Here is a 16,615-nt window from a genome sequence, read left to right on the forward strand (position 1 = left end):
TTCATTGTCTGCACACCGCAGTTTTGCAGATTACAGCGGAGCCAGGTGGAGAACCATGTAGTAGTAAACCTATTTTTTTATTATAAAGGCATGAATACCTTGTTCTTATTTTATCGCAATTTTGAGGGAATTTTTTGGTGTAAAAATTTCATTCGATAGATCGTTACTTTATTCTTATTTCTTTACATCTTTTCTTTCATGTCTTCTGTTCTTATGCTGTTGCGCCGGACTACCGGTTCCCGGTTGTGCTTGTCCCTTCTGGCCTTCTCCTTTATGCTTGTAGCGCTTGTGCCGCTTGTGCCAAGTACCTGCAACATTCAGAACAATATCGTATTTGTGGCAATGCTGCGTCTGTATCTTGAGTTTGTTAGTCTGTCAAAACCTTGGACAAATCGAAGTAAATCTACATTTTGTTGCTGTTCGTCTATTTTGTTGTGGATTGTTTAGATTAACATATGTATTGGTTTATCCTTAAACACAGATTAATATGAGGTAAAATGATAATATTTTTACCCCTCCTGTGAGTTAACTGAGTTAATTGTTATGGATTTTAAGTACGCCGGAGCTGAGTGACGTCGACATGCTGGTAGCAAAGAATGAAAATGAAGGTAAAGAAGAAGACGAAAACAAAATCAAACATAAGAAGAACAAATTAAAGAAGACCCATAAGCACAAGAAAAAAGACGAGAAACATCCAAAGTAAGTTTTTGGTTTTTTGCTATTAATTTTGTTGCTGCCGAACAAATGATGGATTTGAGAAGTGTATTAAAGATAGATAGTAAGTAGAAATTGTTATCGTCTAATGCATGCCTTGAAATAGCTTTTCATTGCATTTATTAGGCCATGATAATATTATTAAATTTTTTTCTGAATGAAATTTTATTTACAATCATTATTTGTGTTCAATAATGGCAATTGAAAAAGGACAAATACTGCCTTTTCAATGAACATAAGTAATAATTTAAATTATGTTCTGCTTTTCAGAAAAAAGAAACGTAAGCAGAAAAGGGATCAAAGCACAGACGAATCAGACAATGATGAACAGAAAAAGAAGAAAAAGAAAAAAATTAAAAAGGGAGAATCTGATGTGGAATCAGAATCTTTGAAATCCATGAAAAACCTGAATGGGTTAGAAAATGGTAAAACTCAAGAAATTACGCTTGTTGACCTGGAAGAAGAATTAAATTTGGAAGAGCTTATGAAGCAAAAGGTTGCATTAAATTTAAAATTTCTAACAAGAATATTAAAAGAAAACAAATTTTGATAGGAATTATTACAAGCAAGACTTGGTGCTTACGATTCTTCTTGCTCGGACGCTGAAAATAAAACGTCTGAAGCAAAAACTAGTAAAAAAATACGTGAAGAATCGAGGGAAGTCGAAATTGTTACCGATGGACGGAACAAGGAACCCCGCCCTATTCGGGATAAAGAACGGGTGAAAGAAAAGGAATTGGAACAAGAACGTTTTAGAGAAAAAGAACGAGAGCCAGGAAGGGACCGTGGAAGAGAAAAAGGTAAGGAACGAGAAAAAGACCGGGAAAAAGAAAGAAATGCAATACGAGAGAGGGAAAAAGAAAAGGAAAGAGGAAAAGAACGCGAAAAAAGAGAACAGCGAGACCGGAGGGATCAGCGTGAGCGGGAAGAACGAGAAAGGAAAGAGCAACGTGAAAGAGAGGAGAGAGACAAAAGAGAAAAATTTGAGCGCGAAAGAAGAGACCGATCCAAAGAGCGACGAGAAAGGAGAGAGAGAGACATGCGCTCGAAGCGTGAGAGAGAAGATCGTGATCGAAGAATGCGAGGAAATGATCGCGACAGAGGTCGCGAGCCGGATAGAAGAGATCGCCAAACCAGAGAAAATGACCAAGACCGCGACAGAGACCGCAATAGGGACTGGAACAGGGACAGGTCCAGAAGAGATGATCACAGGGAGCGATCAGGAAAAGAAGAATCGAAGGGGCCAATAAAGAACGGAGAATCCCACAAGCAACACGATTCATCATCCGAAGACGTGTAAGAAAAATATCAACTCAGAATTTCATAAAAACGTTTTCGGTTGTTGTGGCTGATTATTATTAAAAATCTCCTTTGTCATAGACCGTTGGATATTGAATTCGAAGACGAAGAAGAAGATGAAGACAAAATTATTGAACAGCGCCGAAAGCAAAGGGAAGAATTGCTCAAGGTAATACAGTCACTGCTTTCACGATCCACCAATTTACTTTGAAGAAAACAAAACAAAAAAACTTTCAATCCTCTTTAGAAACTGGGAGCTCCCTCAGAGGATTCCAGCCAATCTTGGAACGTAGAGGGTTATTTGTCTGGAACATCCTCGCCGTTCAAAGAAGTGCTTAATGAAGGAGGCGAAGACTCTGTTATGAGTACACCGAATATGTCATTTGATTCTCCTATCATTGTGACAAAAAGCAACTTTGCTGGTATGGATAAGCAGAAGGATTCCAACATTGTCGAACCCCCTACTAAAACTGACGGCCAAACGGACACCAAAGAAGCGAAGCTGGATGATGAGAAGCGAGCTAAAAAAAGGGACATGTTCGCTCCGGAAGCTGATATGTTTGCTGAAGAATACAGTGTGAGTCCTCTTTCGATTTTTATCAAGTGTGCCCATATTCAGTTCAACTCTCAAAGATTTATGATTTATGCCGATATCATTGTGGGTTTTCGTAATTTATCTTATTAGGTTACTAAATATTAGACACTGTTATGTTTAAGCTGATGGCATTGAGATTATCGTAGATCAATAGAAGAAGCCGTATCCAACTGCTCCTTTGGCGACGTCGTTGAGAGCAACACTTCGACATCTGAGCTTCCTCTTGTATGAGCACACTGATGCACCATTTGCCACTCGAATTCAATGTTTGAACATTTTTAATGTCCGCTGGAAACTATTTTCTCTGCTCCAATTTATAGAGTCCTGCTACAGCCATGGAACAGATGAAACGTGTATCAGACAACCCCAATTTGACAGATAATTGGGATGACGCGGAAGGCTATTACAGAGTTTGCATTGGCGAAACTCTGGACGGGCGATACTCTGTGTACGGCTACACCGGTCAAGGTGTCTTCTCCAACGTGATTCGAGCAAGAGACCAACTTCGGGCGGGGCAAGAAGTGGCAATCAAGATTATACGCAACAACGAGATCATGTGAGTATTTAGAATTTCTGGATATAATTATTATCATAGTTATGTCTGTATGTGCTTTCTTTTCAGGCACAAAACTGGACTCAAGGAATTGGAAATTTTGCGAAAGCTCAATGATGCCGATTCTGAAGACAAACATCATTGTGTACGACTCTTCCGACATTTTTTCCACAAGCAACACTTGTGCTTAGTATTTGAGCCATTAGCCATGAACTTAAGAGAGGTGAGGTGACTAATAACGACTGTTATTCCTTTAACTAATTTTTCTCTTTTGTACTATGAAGGTTTTAAAAAAGTACGGCAAAGATGTCGGGCTCAATATCAAAGCCGTTCGATCCTACAGTCAACAACTTTTCCTAGCCTTGAGGCTTCTCAAGAAAGTCAATATTCTACATGCTGATATCAAGCCGGACAATATTTTAGTGAGTTTTTTTCAAACTGTTATGCAAATTTCTGATTGATCGTCGATTCTCATCTGCTACGACACCTAAAACATTTTAACGGTTTGTCTTCTTAAAGGTAAATGAAAATAAGGTAATGTTGAAGCTAGGCGATTTCGGATCAGCGTCCCATGTAGCCGAGAATGAAATCACGCCTTATTTAGTCAGCCGGTTTTACCGATCTCCCGAGATTAGTAAGCAGACACTAGAACCAGAGTTTCTAATTTCATCAATATTACCGATCAATTGTACAACGCCTGTTTTCTCACACGCAGTTTTGGGAATGCCATATGATTATGGCGTTGATGTGTGGTCCTTGGCGTGCACCATATATGAGCTCTATACCGGTAAAATTCTGTTTCCCGGAAATTCGAACAATCAGGTAACTGTCCTGTGACCTGGGCCTTAATCGTTGATTGCACATGCATTCTAATACCTAGACAAGAGCTAACTAGTGATTTGCGTTTTAATTCAACCGATTAGATGCTGAAGCTGTTCATGGATTTAAAGGGCAAATTTCCGAATAAATTGATTCGGAAAGGAGCTTTTAAAGACCAACACTTCGATTCCAGTTTTAATTTCCTATCTCGTGAGGTGGACAAGCTGACAGAAAGGGTATTTGTAGTTGCAGCCTAACTGTTTGGAGTCTTTTATAATTTAATTCACTTTAAATTTTGCCTTTAGGAAAAAGTCGTAGTCATGTCAACTGTAAATCCGATACGCGATTTGCAAAATGAACTAATCGGTGGCCAACATTTACCCGATGATCAGTACCGCAAAGTATTGCAACTTCGAGATATGCTGGACAAGTTTCTCATGCTGGATCCGACTAAACGACTAACGATCCACCAAGCATTAACCCACCCATTTGTTACAGAAAAAATTTGAGATAAGTGGATTCGACATCTCATATGGCTTGAATATTATTCACCTCATGGGGTTGAACATTTATGAACTGATTTAGTTCAATAATTTTTCGCTCCTATATTCCCCTATCTAGCCTACTCCTGGATTTTGAAATGAATCGAATGGTTTGACAATACACCATTGTAGTTTAATTATAATTGAGCATGCTGATATTGTTTTATTTTCAGCATTTTTAGGTCGTTACATCGCCCAAGAGGCAAAACATGGAGCCATTGCAAGGCTAGTGTCAAGCAGCGTAAATGCCGTTTTGGCGACGCCAACGCCATGTGGTCAATACCTGAAACTTGTGCCTGTCGACAGTTTGGTCGGCACTGAATAACTGGGGATGTTGTAAATGTGGAATGGACGTGGTTTTAAATTAGTAAAAATCTGTTTAATTGGCTCTTGTTTCACCAATCTGACTATTTCAACTTATTGTGGCCTGTGGTAAGTTTTTGAAAACTTGATACAGAATGCTAAGTAGCTTTTTACAGGTTTTTGCTGGCAGTGGCTGACACTTGCAGCTCACAAGCTTACCTCAATTACAGCTTAAATCATTTTGGGAAATAATTAAGAACTTGTGATTTTTCTTATATTTGCTACTGATGTGCTACATTTTATTTGAAGTTACAGGTACATGTTTGTGTGGTATCATAGTGAAGCAAAGAGTTTTGACGCTGAAGTGAAAATATTGTTGTACATGCCCTCATCTACTTTATGAAGGTTTCAAAAGATGATCCTCTGTAAACCTAAAATTCACACATTGGCATTATTTTATTGCTAGTTTATTATTTGAGTATGTTAGTTTAGGTTTCTAGTGAAAAGCAATAGCTGTTTCATCTACGATGAAGCAATGGCTTGACATACAACATAAAACGAGTGTTTGCTAGTTCATTTCTAAGTTGAGTTTACACAATTGTGGGGTTCATTACATCTAGATCAGCCTTTTGACTGGAAAGTATGAAGTAGTTTCATACAGCTTTTTAAAATTTTGTTTTAATTCTTTTGAAACTGCAGCCCAAACATTGTCTGATAGTCTTTTTTTTTTGCAGGAAATGAGTGAAGCAGAATTTAGTGCTTCTGAAGAAGGCATATTTGCTGCTGAATCTTCAAACCAATCCTCATCCCCTTCCAAGCCATCTCGTGGAACTAGTAAAAGAGGAAGAGGGAGACCAAAGAGGACTCGAAAACTTTCTAGTGATAATGACTCCTCAAGCAATGGCCTGCATGTTTCAAGTCTTAAGCATGTAGGCAAATTTCGTTATTTGTCAAATTTAACTCAGGCTGATAATGCTGAAACAGACCCTGCCAAACCAGTTGCTAGCCGAGGAAAACGAGGGAATGGGAGGGGCAGAGGAAGGGGGAGGGGCTCTTCCAATCACATGACTTCTTCCGTGAACAGCGCGGCTGAATCGTCGAGTCACGTCAGTAGAAGTGGCCGTCGTATTAAGCCCAATAACCGTTGGGCACCAGATGCGGATTTCGATCCGGGTCCGGTAAATAAAGTTCTTCCTGTTCGTCAACGCGCGGCTGCCATAAAAAGTGCTAAAACAATACCTCATGAAAAACTAGTTCCCCATCAGCGTTGTGCGCTAGAAATAAATGCTGGCATTGCCGAAGACTTGGCTGCCTTAGGCGAGTCCGTTAAGCAGAATGATTCTACCTGTGAAGATCGCATTGTTGATGACGACAACGAAATTAAACAGAGAGTTGAAGAAGATCAAGTTCATTTACCTACGACAGATTCTCGATTAGAAACATCGGAACCAAATCATCAAAATTCTCCTGTTGACGGAGAAAACACAGACAAGTTTAATAAGAAAACCAACCATCTTATACCTGAAGAGGTCGAACTCTCGCATGATGCAACATCTACTATACTAAAGGCCCAGGACCTCACTACGGAGGAACAGGACGCCGTCCTTCACCCATCGGAGATCTCGGTTGAAGTAGTCTGTTCTAATGAATGTGATGAAAAACATATTCCTGAAGAAGGAAAATTGAAAAGCCCCACAGACGACGTCTCAATGCAAACTGAACCCTCATCAGATTTTCTAACCAGTTCGCAAATCGTGTCAGATATTACTGAAAATTTGAAGCTTGAGGTTACGCGCGATATGTCCTTGCCTGAGTGTAACAAAGAAGTTCTTAATCATGTTTATGCCAGTGATTCTACAAGCAGTGAACGCGAAGATTCTTCCCAAGGATTGACTGTAAAAGATAGTGCGGCAGAGCAACTATACAACTCGTCGGCTGGAAACACTCCAAGGAGAGACGATGAAGCCTTCGACACTCATTCTGTGCTTATATCTCCAAAGCCTGTTAAAGTGAAATCAAGGTGGCGACGAACCAGCGAGTTGGAGCAAGTGGTGGTCCGAAATGGAAATTCGGACCAGAGTAGCTGCAATAACAGTCCACTCAGTATGTCCCCTAAAACGAGTTGCAGTCTTCCACCTTTATCCGACACCAGAGACTGTGAGGGAAAAAACCAATTAGAATTGAGCGAAAATATTGCCATCATACAAGAAAGATTGAAATCTTTCGAAATTGTAGAAGAAAATCAGTACTTGACCAGTAGGAACACCAGCAAAGAGGTCAAAAGGATGTTATGCGATTGTTCCCTCACTAAGGAGGAAATTGCTCGTGGAGAACTCGGTTGCGGAGAAGATTGCATCAATCGACTCCTCATGATAGAGTGGTAATGGTTTAGATTTCTATTTCTACGGCAAATGAATTACAAATTCGTCACGATTTTTTTTTTTTTTTTTTTTTTTTTGCTTAGTGGACCTCGTTGCCAGTTAGGAGTTCGATGCACAAACAAACGATTCCAGAAAAGACAGTATGCTAAAATAGAAGTATTTAACACGGAGAAGAAAGGAGTTGGACTTCGTGCTTTGCAGGATATGGATCCGTAAGTTATCCTAATGAGTAGCAATATAATGTTCCTGGAATATGCATAATAATTTACTATCTTATTTTACACAGAGGAGATTTCATTATTGAATACGTCGGCGAAGTGATCGACCCCAGGGAGTTTCATCGGCGTGCGAAAGAGTACGCCCGCGAGAAAAATAAGCATTACTATTTTATGGCACTTAAATCGGACGCCATCATCGACGCAACCCAACAAGGCAACGTATCCCGCTTTATCAACCACAGTTGCGATCCAAATGCTGAAACTCAGAAATGGACTGTGAACGGAGACCTTCGTGTCGGCTTTTTCGCACGCAAGAGTTTCAGAGCAGGCGACGAAGTTACCTTCGATTACCAATTCCAGCGCTATGGCAAAGAGGCCCAACGTTGCTACTGTGAGTCCACCAACTGTCGAGGATGGATAGGAGAAGATCCGGACAAGGAGGACAAAGGTCGAGATAAAAGAGAAAAGCGAGATCGAGAGAAGCGTAAAAGCCGAAACCTATTCAGGTTTGCGAAACCATTTTTTATGACCATTTCGAATTTTAATTGGGTGATCTTTATTATAAAACAGGGAGGACGTTAATACCATTGACCTGGAAAGTGAAATCGAGAGATTGGTTACGTTGGGAGTTAAAAACCGTACTGAGACCCTAAATCTTTCGCGTCTAATGGTCAGGGCGGAAGATTTTGAAGCTCGGAAGAACATCCTTACAGTATTACGGAATTCAGAGCAAGCGTGTCGGTAATAAAAACAAAGAATTCTTTCTTGTCTTCTTTTTTGGTAATGAAATCATTTTTTTCTAGGCGACTGTTTTTAGATTACCACGGCCTTAAGTTGCTCTGGGGTTGGATGGTTGATGCTTCCTCCCTTGGACAAAGTTCTGAGAACCTTCAGTTTAAGATGGACCTGCTCTCAACATTATCTAGCCTTCCAGTGCCTAATAAAACCATGCTGTTGGACAGTAAGTTGATTTCGATTGTCGAAAAGTGGTCTACTGTTAGTGAATCTCCATCAACGGTGGAGGTAGCTAAGCCGGAAAGTTCAACCGAAACTGAAGAAACGTTCGAAAATCAAATGGAACTGCCAAATCAAGTACTATACCCAATAGGGAATCTTATGATCCTAGTGAAGGCATTAAAAAAAACTCTTCCGTTTAGATAATCTCCATGGCATCTCAGTTGCTTGACTCGTGGTCAAATTTGAAAGAAGTCTTCCGAATTCCAAAAAGAGAACGTATAGAAAAAATGAAAGAACACGAACGTGAAGCCGACAAAGAGTGGAACATGATTCCCGATGTGGCTGATCAGCTCAACAAGCAAAGTAGCTATGACCGCCGACCAAATAACCACCATCGGATGGATGCGGGTTATCGAGAACCTAAGGAAAGAGAGAAATTAAAAAGGTTGCGAGATTCTCCTGATCGAGAAAACCGTAAAATGCCACGATTGGAAGTTGACAAGTTAGTATATTCCACAGAATTTTTTAAACCAAGCGTAGCAGGATGTGATTAATATGTTTATTTGATTTAGTATTTCGAAAGAGGAGCGTCGACGACTGTTTGCCCTTAAAGTTGCCCAGCAAGATGAAGAGCTACGTGCGAGAAGGTGCCAGGAAGACGTTTGGAGAAGACATTTAGAAAAATGTCTCGCATTTGGCGTTGAGCCAGCCGTAAGATTTTAAGAAATTTTTACGCAGAGGCCAGACTAAATATTATTATTGATTACAGATCACACCCTTTGATGAAGCAACCCCTTTCATCGCTTCAGCCAGCCCCGGCTATAGTATTGGACTACCTCAAGTAATTTGGGATCCCGTTCTTGGTGTTTGGCAACCTTGTTCAGATGAACTTGGTTCATCATCGGCAAATCTCTCTGCTCTTACACCACTCTCCGAAACAAGCTCAACCAATCAAGCAAAGGTAATCGATCATAAAAAACCGAATTGGTTGTCAAAAGATGATTTGTTATCTCTTAGGTTTCCAATGAGCCACCTCTCCTCCACCTAGTCATACCAAAAGGTTATAATCCGACTATTATGGGCCCTCTTGTCATGGATTTTGACCTTTGTAAACATGAAGCCTCTGGGATCCCTTATGTTCCAGCCTCACTTGTCGTTCCATTGGAAAATGATACTTTCCACACTGGCACTTCTCTTGATTCCGCGGAAGTTTCTCGGTTGCCATTTAAACTACCCTCCTTCTGGCGGCATGCTATGGACGAACGTGGTCGAATCTATTATTACCATGTGCGTTTAAGGTTACCGCAATGGGAGCCTCCTACAGCGGAAGTTGACACGCCCGATTTTAGCTCTGAAGAGGAGGAGGAAGAAGAAGTGGAAGATGCTCTTGAGTCCGTCACTTCAACCGCGGTTGATGAGTCGGCAGCTAACATCACTTTTCACAATTCTAAAGAACAGGAAAGAGAGCGACGGAGAAGTCTTCTTTGCCGCGAAAAAATCATAAGCCCGCGCAGTGAATTCGAAAGAAGTGACGATGCCCAAAGATATCGCGAGCTTAAGGAACGCGTTTTGCGCCAGAAACTTGCTCGCATTCGAGAGCGAGGTCTTTGGATAGAAGAAACCAAAACTGAAGAAAAGACGAAAAGTAGAGAAAAAGAAAGAAGAAAGTTAAATGAAAAGGAGAAACAAAAGATGAGAAAGCGAGCGAAAGAAAAATATAAGCGCTCTTTACTCAAGGTAGATGGCCGCAAGAAGACCAAAGAACCAAGCGCAAAAGATAAAGTTGAAGCAGCTGGAATAGAGGAAAAAGATGGAGAAGCTGTCGTCAATGGCGAAGGGAACGACATAGGCGGAGAAAGATATGTGATGGATGGATCTTTGGACGACTACATGAACTTAGGAGAAGGTGACGACGAAGCTGGTGAACAAGAAAGAAACCGAGACGTCTCTGCCAATACAGTGCGCAAAATCAAGGACGCATTCCGTATGAAAATCTCATCAGACATTGTGAACATCCTCAACCCATATCGCCGACCTGATTGCAAACTAGGACGCATCACATGCACAGATGATTTCAAGCATTTGGCACGGAAGGTGTGTATCTTTTGAATCTATACATTTCATCGTAATCAAATTTAATTTTTTTTTTAGATGACGCATTTTGTCTTGGCTAAGGAGCTCAAACATTGCCGTAATATTGAAGATTTAGTGGTTAACGACAGTGTCAAGCATAAAGCCAAGGATTTTATAAAAAAATACATGGTGAAATTCGGACCTGCTTATAAACGGGGAAACGACGATGACGCATGAATTCGACTCCTATCATTTTGTCTTGTAACAGTGTATCGCCCGACTGTTGTGTACAATGTATTTAGCTCCTGCAATTTTTATCTGTTTTAAAAAGAAAACAAAAAACGATGAATATATGAAATTTCAACGAACTATGGTGGAACTATGTAACGGGTTTTGCAGAATGGCTATGACGTGCTCTTGAATGTTGAATGAGCTAGATTTATCCTAAGTTGACTTAAAGTTTCGTCCTCTAGTAGGTTGCGCTGGCTGCCGCTGTGCGTCTTTTGCACATCATTTGGATGGTACAGTATACTTGTTCGCTGTTTATTTCGGTTTTGATTTGCTCTCGCACACTATTTTCATTTCTTCAAGTGCAAACCCTATTAGCTAGATATTTCTAGGATTTAGCCAAATATTTTGGAAAATAGTGGGAAGCTTATAGCATTCCCATTGCAGATAGCGCTACAACTTTCATTTAGCCGTTTCTTGCATTTATTTCAGAAACTATAAGGCCTACGTGAAAGCGCGTTTATTTTTGTGATTTTCGATCATTTTGCAATCGAAATCATGTATGGCAATCCGTTTTACCCAAAATAAAGATAAAAAATATTGGCCTTTTTTCTGTTTTACTGCTATTGCTATCTACCGGTCACATTTCTGGTTAATTTAGTAAACGAAAAATCATCATACTATGGCAATCCGTTTTACATAAAAAAAAAAAAAATGTCGGAAAAAAAAATCGCACTTTTTTCTTTTTTTCCGACACGTAGCCATCTACCGCTCAGACTCGTTATTACTGGCATGTAGGCAATTTCAGTCCATTGGATGCCATTCGCAGTTAGTTCAGTAGCGTGGATGGAGAATAACGCGTGGCTGGAGGAACAATTGAAAAATGGATAAGATAATACAACAAAAGGATGGTAAGTATAAACATTATTATTTTGGTTTTCAATTATTAATTATTGTTTATTAGATCAAATTATGAAGCTGCAGGCCCAATTATTGGAACAACACAAAATATTAGATAACAGCAAAGCTAAGGATGGTAAGGCCTAATATGTAATGATTCTATTTATTTGCTTTTATTCATTTGTGTTTTGTAGCTCAAATTTTGAGTCTACAAGCTCAGCTAGGGGAAAAGAACAAATTGGAATGGAACAGTTTCCAAACAGTGAAGGAGGTTTTTCCAAACTCATCCCTAACTGAACATGAGGATGAATTGGCATTAGGTGAACACAGTCAGATACCTAAACTTTTCAAATAAGAATTCAAAATAAGTATAGAATTTTAACAAACAATTATTTATTGTTTAGTTATTCAGTCTACCACCTGACAGTGTGTTAAAGTTAAATTCTGTTAGTGCTGCACTAAAAGAATTGTTAGTAATAAGTCCATGCAGAGAAGGAAGTGAACAATTGTGGTACCGTATTTGGGCTGAAAATGGGTGTGGTACGGAAACCCAGAAATAGCACGAGTTCAACATAAAACATGAATTAGGTACTTTTCGGTTTTTTGTCTATAGAAAAAGTATTTTTAATGCTATTATTTTGCATTCACAGAATTTTAGTGGGGGATCAAGTCAAGTCTGGAAGTGTTACAGGATGGAAGAGTGAGCCTACAGTTGAAAAACACTGAAAGTGCATTACCATTAAGGTATGAGGTAAAGTAATAGAGTATGCAAATTGTCTAATGAGAAGTACCATCTTGTGTGAATGAATCCTGTGTAACAGCAATCATTTATAGTTCTGTCACAGCTAGAAGCCTCAAATAATTCTGCTTCTCTTGCTAAAGAACAACTTGTCCTTTACGTTCAGAGTGTTGGTGAAGCTGGGTACTTAAATGGCCCTAAAGATGTTTCACTTCACTGGCATTGCAGCGATGAACATCATACATGGACTCTTTAGGTATGAAAGGATTTTTCTTCAAATAATTTTGAATTTATGACGAAGAATTTCTCCTCCTTTTTGCCAACCATGTCTAATCTAAAAAAAAAAAAATTTATCCAATAGGAAAGGATTTTCAGCATACTGGGAACACAACTATCAACAATGCAACATTCTAGGGGTGCTATTTTATCATTCAAGAGCCTTATACAATGATTTTCATCTGCAATTTGTATGGCCTTTCCCAAGCTTCTGCCAGAAGTTGAATCTATAAGTCATGTAAGTCACATGAGCAACAATCAATATGTTTAATGGTGTTGTTTTTCTTTTCTCAATATAGGTTAATAGTAACATTGGATCTGAAAAGATTCTTGGTTGGGGCAAGACACTGAATAAATTGTATTGATTGGATGGATGACATGACATTGCTATACTTAATTCGGATTCCCCAGACGGTATTTGATATTAAAAAAATTGAAGTGCATATCTGGGCTCCCTTCTTTTCTGAAGCCCCGTTTCCCCTTGACTCATAATAAGCCCGTAGGGGGTCATGCCCCTACTGTACGGTATATATAAAAACAACATATACCGAGGTTTGGAGGGCTCTGGCCGGAAAGGGGACGTGGGGTGCCGCTTAGTCCGATGATGTGTTCACGGAGGGCTCTGTGGCTGCCCACAAATCCGAACTAAAGGTTAATCGCTCCTGTAAAAATGTTCCAAATCTTCAGCTCTTCTTCCGGCTTCTCTTAGCCAATCACCGGGTAATCTCCCCGGTGGGTCAACAAGGCAGTGTCTCCCCCTGCCTGGGTTGACGGCAACTTTTGAAAGGGCTATTGTGCCTTTTTAAAGTTGCAAAAATAATTGTAATGTGCAGAGAATTGTCAATAAAAATTTTTTTATAAAATGTTTTTTGCAAAATTTTTTTATTTGTCTGTGTTCGCTTTGTTCACACATAACATTTATCAACTTTTTTTTTATTTAGCTTGCTCAATTCATCTTTATTGTTTTTGCCACCGTTGTATCGTTTATCTGTAAGTATTCAATTATTATTTATTACACTAATACATGGATATTTTCTGAAGTAATTTTGTATTTGTATATTGTTTTACTGGCATGGGAATCGATCCCCAGACATTCAGCGTGCAACGCCGATGCTCTAACATTGAGCCACGAGATATATTTAAAAATTTTTATTATCGCATATCATATGTTATCGTCTAGGATGTTTATGCATCTTTCACAACTATATGTTTATCTTTCTATTTCTTTCTTAAGGTCCATAGCTCTGTGGTAGAGCATTCAGCTGCGATAACTGTTACCCTGGGTTCAAACCTTAGTAGATGTATAAAGATCTATATCTAAATGTAGAAAATAATATTGCAGTATTGCATTTCAGTTTTATTCAAAGTGTAAATGCAAGTCCGCAAGTGACTAGAAAAAAGCCAACTTGACTTTATATGATTCATGGCTCATTGGTAAAGCATCGGCGCGGTATGCCGAACATCCAGGGTTCGATCCCTGAATAATAAATGAATGCTTACAGATAAACGATAAACCAATGCAAACAATGCCTATCATCAAAGGTGGCATAAACAGTAAAGGTTAAATGAGCAAGCTAAATGAAAAAAAAGTTGATAAATGTAATGTATGAACACAGACAATGAAAGAAACAAATTTTGCAAAAAACATTTTATAAAAAAATTTTTATTGACAATTCTCTGCACATTACAATTATTTTTGCAACTTTAAAAAGGCACAATAGCCCTTTCAAAAGTTGCCGTCAACCCAGGCAGGGGGAGACACTGCCTTGTTGACCCACCGGGGAGATTACCCGGTGATTGGCTAAGAGAAGCCGGAAGAAGAGCTGAAGATTTGGAACATTTTTACAGGAGCGATTAACCTTTAGTTCGGATTTGTGGGCAGCCACAGAGCCCTCCGTGAACACATCATCGGACTAAGCGGCACCCCACGTCCCCTTTCCGGCCAGAGCCCTCCAAACCTCGGTATATGTTGTTTTTATATATACCGTACAGTAGGGGCATGACCCCCTACGGGCTTATTATGAGTCAAGGGGAAACGGGGCTTCAGAAAAGAAGGGAGCCCAGATATGCACTTCAATTTTTTTAATATCAAATACCGTCTGGGGAATCCGAATTAAGTATAGCAATGTCATGTCATCCATCCAATCAATACAATTTATTCAGTGTCTTGCCCCAACCAAGAATCTTTTCAGATCCAATGTTACTATTAACCTATATTGAGAAAAGAAAAACAACACCATTAAACACAACAATTGTTGATCATGGAACTTACATGACTCATAGATTCAACTTCTGTTGGAAGCTTGGGAAAGGACATACAAATTGCAGATTAACTTCATTGTATAAGGCTCTTGAAAGATAAACTAGCACCTGTAGAATGTTGCATTGTTGATAGTTGTGTTCCCAGTACATGAAAATCCTTTCCTATTGGTTAAATTTTTTTTGGTAGATAAGACCTGGTTGGCAAAAAGGAGGAGAAATTCTTCGTCATAAATTCAAAATTATTTGAAGAAAAATCCTTTCATACCTAAAGAGTCCATGTATGATGTTCATCTCTGCAATAGCAGCAAAATTAAAACATCTTTAGGGCCATTTAAGTACCCAGTTTTCCCAACACTCTGAATGTAAAGGACAAGTTGTTCTTTAGCAAGAGAAGCAGAATTATTTGAGGCTTCTAGCTGTGACAGAACTATAAAGGATTGCTGTTGTACTGGATTCATTAACACAAGATGGTACTTCTCATTAGGCAATTTGCATTACTCTATTAATTTACCTCACACCTTACGGTAATGCACTCTCAGTGTTTTTTCATCTGTAGGCTCACTCGTCCATCCTGTAACACTTCCAGACTTGATTTGATCCCCCGTTAAAATCTGTGAATGCAAAATAATAGCATTAAAAATACTTTTTCTATAGACAAAAAACCGAAAAGTAACTAATCCATGTTTCATGTTGAACTTGTGCCATTTCTGGGTTTCTGTACCACACCCATTTTCGGCCCAAATACGGTCCCACAATTGTTCAGTTCCTTCACTGCATGAGCTTATTACTAACGATTCTTTTAGTGCAGCACTAACAGAATTTAAATTTAACACACTGTCAGGTGGTGGACTGAATAACTAAGCAATAAATAATTGTTTTTTAAAATTCTATACTTATTTTGAATTCTTATTTGAAAAGTTTAGGTATCTGACTGTGTTCGCCTAATGCCAATTCATCCTCATGTTCAGTTAGGGATGAGTTTGGAAAAACCTCCTTCACTGTTTGGAAACTGTTCCATTCCAATTTGTTCTTTTCCACTAGATGAGCTTGAAGACTCAAAATTTGAGCTACAAAACACGAATGAATAAAAGCAAATAAATAGAATCATTACGTGTTAGGCCTACGATCCTTAGCTTTGTTATCTAATATTTTGTGTTGTTCCAATAACTGGGCCTGCAGCTTCATAATTTGATCTAATAAACAATAATTAATAATTGAAAACCAATATAATAATGTTTATACTTACCATTTTTTTGTTTTATTATCTTATCCATTTTTCAATTGTTCCTCCAGCCACGCGTTGTTCTCCAGCCACGCTACTCAATTAACTGCTAATGGGATACAATTAACTCAAATTGCTTACATGCCTGTAATAACGAAACCGACTGATAGATGGCTACGGGTAGAAAAAAGAGAAAAAAGTGCGATTTTTTTTTTCCGCCATTTTTTTTAAATTTTTTTATGTAAAACGGATTGCCATATAGCTCCTTTCCTTTAGTTTATTCCAAAATTGAGTATGATGATTTTTCGTTAACTAAATTAACTAGAAATATGACCGGTAGATGGCGATAGCAGTGAAACAGAAAAAAGACCGATATTTTTTTTTTTTTGGGTAAAACGGATTGCCATAAAAAAGTGAAATCTCTTGAATTGAATAAAATTTATCCCCTACAATCAATATTGAACAATTACTTCAATTTCCATTGATTTTCTTATCTAATCAATCTTTTGCTTCGGTTATAACAGTCAGATTTTT

The 16,615-nt window shown here is 38.8% G+C and overlaps 2 protein-coding genes and 1 long non-coding RNA gene across 3 annotated transcripts; all 3 read left to right on the plus strand.

The window, feature by feature from the left end:
• Positions 1 to 331: 331 nt before the first annotated feature.
• Positions 332 to 4,665, plus strand: LOC130685570 (uncharacterized). Its single transcript, XM_057508894.2, has 13 exons — positions 332 to 492; positions 556 to 699; positions 985 to 1,210; positions 1,268 to 2,010; positions 2,095 to 2,182; positions 2,261 to 2,590; positions 2,929 to 3,164; positions 3,231 to 3,384; positions 3,446 to 3,583; positions 3,681 to 3,795; positions 3,877 to 3,983; positions 4,085 to 4,216; positions 4,286 to 4,665. The coding sequence occupies exons 1-13, from the start codon at positions 488 to 490 to the stop codon at positions 4,487 to 4,489; spliced, it is 2,622 nt and encodes an 873-aa protein (XP_057364877.1). The 5' UTR covers positions 332 to 487; the 3' UTR covers positions 4,490 to 4,665.
• A 115-nt stretch (positions 4,666 to 4,780) lies between these two features.
• On the plus strand, positions 4,781 to 10,822 carry LOC130685508 (probable histone-lysine N-methyltransferase CG1716). Its single transcript, XM_057508810.1, has 11 exons — positions 4,781 to 4,954; positions 5,560 to 7,205; positions 7,290 to 7,418; positions 7,493 to 7,930; positions 7,995 to 8,165; positions 8,228 to 8,516; positions 8,582 to 8,883; positions 8,954 to 9,092; positions 9,151 to 9,342; positions 9,399 to 10,475; positions 10,533 to 10,822. Exons 2-11 carry the CDS (start codon positions 5,563 to 5,565, stop codon positions 10,689 to 10,691), a joined length of 4,539 nt encoding a protein of 1,512 aa, XP_057364793.1. The 5' UTR covers positions 4,781 to 4,954; positions 5,560 to 5,562; the 3' UTR covers positions 10,692 to 10,822.
• A 1,177-nt stretch (positions 10,823 to 11,999) lies between these two features.
• On the plus strand, positions 12,000 to 13,380 carry LOC130685581 (uncharacterized). Its single transcript, XR_008999622.2, has 3 exons — positions 12,000 to 12,170; positions 12,233 to 12,577; positions 12,683 to 13,380. It is a non-coding gene; the product is annotated as an uncharacterized LOC130685581 (long non-coding RNA).
• The last annotated feature ends 3,235 nt before the right edge of the window (positions 13,381 to 16,615 follow it).

This window comes from Daphnia carinata, chromosome 3, assembly GCF_022539665.2.
Source record: "Daphnia carinata strain CSIRO-1 chromosome 3, CSIRO_AGI_Dcar_HiC_V3, whole genome shotgun sequence".
Classification (NCBI taxonomy): Eukaryota; Metazoa; Arthropoda; class Branchiopoda; order Diplostraca; family Daphniidae; genus Daphnia; species Daphnia carinata.